Here is a 5000-nt window from a genome sequence, read left to right as displayed (position 1 = left end):
AGTGGTATGAGAGGGAGATAACAGCTAGCCTAGCCTCAGCCCCTAGCCTAGCCTCAGTGCCTAGCCTCAGCCCCTAGCCTAGCCTCAGTGCCTAGCCTCAGCCCCTAGCCTAGCCTAGCCTAGGCTCAGCCCCTAGCCTAGCCTCAGTGCCTAGCCTCAGCCCCTAGCCTAGCCTCAGTGCCTAGCCTCAGCCCCTAGCCTAGCCTAGCCTAGGCTCAGCCCCTAGCCTAGCCTCAGTGCCTAGCCTAGTGTAAACCCCTAGCATTGTCTTCTTAATAAGATCAGACCGATCAGAATAAAGACTAAAGAGTTGTTACATTTGGTGGGCTGAACGTCAGGTGGGCTGAACGTCAGGTGGGCTGAACGTCAGGTGGGCTGAACGTCAGGTGGGCTGAGAGATTATAATTCTTGAGACACACCAGAACTGTTGGGGAGCAGACAGGACTCAGCCATGTTCAGTCGCGTGACAGAATCACGCCTGACCTTAGGCTCCACGTAGATCTGAATGTTTCTGCTGAAAACCAGACAGTGTGTCAATATAAGATACAACAGGACTGTTGAAACTCCTCTGCTGTAAACCAGACCAAACTAAATCGCTCAGAAATATGATCATCAGATGCCATGTGACAGGTACCACCTTGAAGTTGTGTGTGGAAATGATCAGATCATAGTTCAGAATAACATACTACACATGGCAAGGAGATAAAGTCATCAATAATCAAATCAATAATCAAATTAATGCATTTTGGGCCCGTCTGACAGGTTTCTGTCTGCAGGAAGAACACCAGTCATCTCCTGGCTCTGCTGGGACTGCCTGCTGCCCCCTGGTGGTGAGGCAGAACAGGTGTAATACAGACTCTTACGAACCCACTGACTTGATTCCAAATGGACTTATTTTTTTATAATAATAATTTTTTGACTACTTAATTCCAAACACTACTAGATGAAAACAACATTGATGTATTCACCTGTTCATTCATACGGTTAGAAGTGGTTATTGACATGAAACATGTTAAATAATAACACACAGAGAACACAGTCTGTGTTACTATAAACTTTAATACTTAAACCATAAGATGCAAAGTGTATTAAAACAAAAAAGTTATATTTACAGGATTATAAAATACATATAAATATATATAATATAATATATAATATATTAAATACTAAAATTGGAGACTAACCGTCCTAATGCAGTCCTAATATAAAGGACAATACTATAATGATAATAGTAATAACAACAATAATGATAATATACTGTTAATATGGAACACAATATGGCTTAAATGGGAGATTATTCTCGTTGTAAAAGTCTACTGAGCAGCAACAGAGAATCAGGAAGAGATGGTTCCTCTATAACCCCTCTATAACCCCTCCCTTTGACCCTTCAGGCTTCCATAGGCTTAACCCAAGTCAACCCCAAATCAAAGGTGTTCTAAGGGTGTTTAACGTGTTCTAAGGTGTCATGTGACACTCACAGCACCAGAGGGTTCTGCCGCAGGGCTGGACAGACACCAGGCCGTTACTCCACCTTCCAGAGTGGCGGTCCGGGGCTGATGTGATACCCCGTCTGTCCTCCAGGGAGCAGCGTTGCTCCTTACTCCACCTTCCAGATGCCGATCTTCCCGTCGTGGCGTCCAGCCCCGCTGAGGACGTAGCGATCCTCTGCTGAGCTCAGCGTCTGCACGGCGTCACAGTGGCCCGCCAGCTCCTTCTCCACCAGGTGGCGCTGTACATCCACCACGTACATCTTCCCCCGGGGTTTAACCACGCTCTGCCCTCTGCCCCCCACCCACACCTGGGGAGGAGGAGGTGGAGGGGCGGGGTTCTAGGTCAGCTATCAACAAACATACCTGACTTTGACATGTGTTGCCTTGGATACCAGATATTTAATTGCCTTTTAAATGACTTGCTCTATATAAACATCTAAACACTGAAGAGGAACCGTGTGTGTGTGTGTGTGTGTGTGTGTGTGTGTGTGTGTGTGTGTGTGTCTCACCTGGTTCTTGACCTTGATCATACAGGTGACTCCAGCGCAGTCAGAGAGCTGGAGTCTGAGGAGAGGCTGGGAGAGGTCCTGGAGATGCCACACACACACCTCCCCCCCGTCCACACAGGCTGTCCACAGCTGCTCCCTCTGACACACACACACACGCACACGCACACGCACGCACATTACACACACACACACACGCACGCACATTACACACATTACACACATTACACACACACACACACACGCACGCACGCACGCACGCACACACGCACACACACACACACATTACACACACAGTGTACACACGCATGCACACACATTACACATCTTCATCCTCACCTCAGGGAACACCAGCAGACAGCTGAAGGCTGTGGGGGTGGGGGTGGGGGGGGCGGCCCCCCGGAGCTGCTCGGGGAGGGAGGTCCGACGATGCAGCGTCCCACTCCTCCACACCTCCATCACACTGTCCCTGGCACCTACAACAGCCACAGGCAGGGGGCGACAGAGAGTTAACACTGTCCCTGGCACCTACAACGGCCACAGGCAGGGGGTGACAGAGAGTTAACACTGTCCCTGGCACCTACAACAGCCACAGGCAGGGGGCGACAGAGAGTCAACACTGTCCCTGGCACCTACAACGGCCACAGGCAGGGGGTGACAGAGAGTTAACACTGTCCCTGGCACCTACAACAGCCACAGGCAGGGGGCGACAGAGAGTCAACACTGGGGGAGAAAATGTCCAAAAGAAAATAAATGAACGACTCATAAATATGCAAAGTGACGAATTTACATAATCACAATAAACAACTAAGTCGGCTAATCGTTGCAGCTCTATTCTAAGGGTGTTGTAATGTGTTCTAAGGTGTTCTAAAGGTGTTCTAAGGTGTTCTAAAGGTGTTATATGGTGTTTTAAAGGTGTTGTAATGTGTTCTAAGGTGTCATGTGACACTCACAGCACCAGAGGGTTCTGCCGCAGGGCTGGACAGACGCCAGGCCGTCGCAGGACAGACTGAAGTGTTTTCTGACCTGCAGAGAGGCAGCGTCCCACACCATCACCACCCCCTCTGCACTGCACGAGTACACCACCTGCAGGCTGGGAGGGGAACCACACCACAGACACATCAACACACAGGCAGACAGACAGGCAGACAGGCAGGCAGGCAGGCAGGCAGGCAGGCAGACAGACAGACAGTACACCACTTGCAGGCTGGGAGGGGAATTACACCAGAGAGACATGGTCATGGTAACATGTATGATGTAGTCATGGTAACATGTCACCTGTACTTGTCAGGCGGCCCCAGGGCCAGGCCGGTGACATCACTGCGGTGGTCCGTCAGCTGCTTGTTGCAGGACATGCTGCTGGTGTTGATGATGTAAATGACAGAGTCCTGGGAGCCAATCCACACCTGCTGCCGGTCAACTCCCAGCATGCAGTTCTACCAAACAAGAACATCAACATCAAGCCACTGTAACATGTGTAATGTCATGTTTAATGTCAGCTGATGCCAACCTCCTTGTCCCCATCACTAACCCCCCCCCCCCATAACCAGGACCAGGACCCCCCCCCCCCCCTTCACCAGGACACCCCCCCATCACCCCTTTTTATGTATCTACCTATTCTTGTTCTCCATGGAATGTCTCTGAGAAAAGTACTATACTAAATAAATACATTATTATTATTATTACTATCATTATTATTATTAATGTGTGGTATGAAGACACATCATTCTAGTCTGGACACTAACCCTAACCCTAACCCTAAGAAGACGCCGGGGGAGGCCGGGGGAGGCCGGGGGAGGCCGGGGGAGACCGGGGGAGGCCGGGGGAGGCCGGGGGAGGCCGGGGGAGGCCGGGGGAGGCCGGGGGAGGCTGGGGAGGCCGGGGGAGGCCGGGGGAGGCTGGGGAGACCAGGGGAGGCTGGGGAGGCCGGGGGAGGCTGGGGGAGGCTGGGGAGGCCGGGGGAGGCCGGGGGAGGCCGGGGGAGGCTGGGGAGGCCGGGGGAGGCTGGGGAGGCCGGGGGAGGCTGGGGGAGGCTGGGGAGGCCGGGGGAGGCCGGGGGAGGCTGGGGAGACCAGGGGAGGCTGGGGAGGCCGGGGGAGGCCGGGGGAGGCTGGGGAGGCCGGGGGAGGCTGGGGAGACCAGGGGAGGCTGGGGAGGCCGGGGGAGGCTGGGGGAGGCTGGGGAGACCAGGGGAGGCTGGGGAGGCCGGGGGAGGCTGGGGAGGCCGGGGGAGGCTGGGGGAGGCTGGGGAGGCCGGGGGAGGCTGGGGAGGCCGGGGGAGGCTGGGGAGGCCGGGGGAGGCCGGGGGAGGCTGGGGAGGCCGGGGGAGGCTGGGGAGGCCGGGGGAGGCCGGGGGAGGCCGGGGGAGGCCGGGGGAGGCTGGGGAGACCAGGGGAGGCCGGGGGAGGCTGGGGAGACCAGGGGAGGCCGGGGGAGGCTGGGGGAGGCTGGGGAGACCAGGGGAGGCTGGGGGAGGCTGGGGAGGCCGGGGGAGGCTGGGGAGGCTGGGGAGACCAGGGGAGGCCGGGGGAGGCTGGGGAGACCAGGGGAGGCCGGGGGAGGCTGGGGAGACCAGGGGAGGCTGGGGAGGCTGGGGAGACCAGGGGAGGCCGGGGGAGGCTGGGGAGACCAGGGGAGGCTGGGGGAGGCTGGGGAGGCCGGGGGAGGCTGGGGAGGCCAGGGGAGGCCGGGGGAGGCTGGGGAGACCAGGGGAGGCTGGGGGAGGCTGGGGAGACCAGGGGAGGCTGGGGAGACCGGGGGAGGCTGGGGAGGCCGGGGGAGGCTGGGGAGGCCGGGGGAGGCTGGGGGAGGCTGGGGAGGCCGGGGGAGGCTGGGGAGGCCGGGGGAGGCTGGGGAGGCCGGGGGAGGCTGGGGAGGCCGGGGGAGGCCGGGGGAGGCCGGGGGAGGCTGGGGAGACCAGGGGAGGCCGGGGGAGGCTGGGGAGGCTGGGGAGACCAGGGGAGGCCGGGGGAGGCTGGGGAGGCCAGGGGAGGCTGGGGGAGGC

General features: G+C 57.5%; 1 protein-coding gene across 2 annotated transcripts in view; it reads right to left on the bottom strand.

Annotated features, from left to right (window-relative positions):
- Positions 1-1046: 1046 nt before the first annotated feature.
- LOC310815175 (DENN domain-containing protein 3-like) overlaps positions 1047-5000 on the bottom strand; it is a 26997-nt gene continuing 23043 nt past the window's right edge. The window contains exons 21-25 of one of the 2 annotated variants that reach the window (XM_083684847.1): positions 3275-3432; positions 2950-3089; positions 2336-2472; positions 2000-2137; positions 1047-1798 (exon numbers count right to left, since the gene is read on the bottom strand). In XM_083684847.1, the coding sequence (XP_083540973.1) occupies positions 1598-1798; positions 2000-2137; positions 2336-2472; positions 2950-3089; positions 3275-3432 (774 nt within the window). In that variant the 3' untranslated portion in view covers positions 1047-1597. Of the gene's footprint in view, positions 1838-1999; positions 2138-2335; positions 2473-2949; positions 3090-3274; positions 3433-5000 lie in introns of both variants that reach the window. The other variant, XM_083684848.1, reaches the window with a different exon arrangement.

Source organism: Argentina silus (genome assembly GCF_951799395.1).
Source record: "Argentina silus genome assembly, chromosome: 14".
Lineage (NCBI taxonomy): Eukaryota > Metazoa > Chordata > Actinopteri > Argentiniformes > Argentinidae > Argentina > Argentina silus.
The sequence above is the reverse complement of the archived record's forward strand: the minus strand, read 5'-3'. Positions and strand labels throughout refer to the sequence as shown.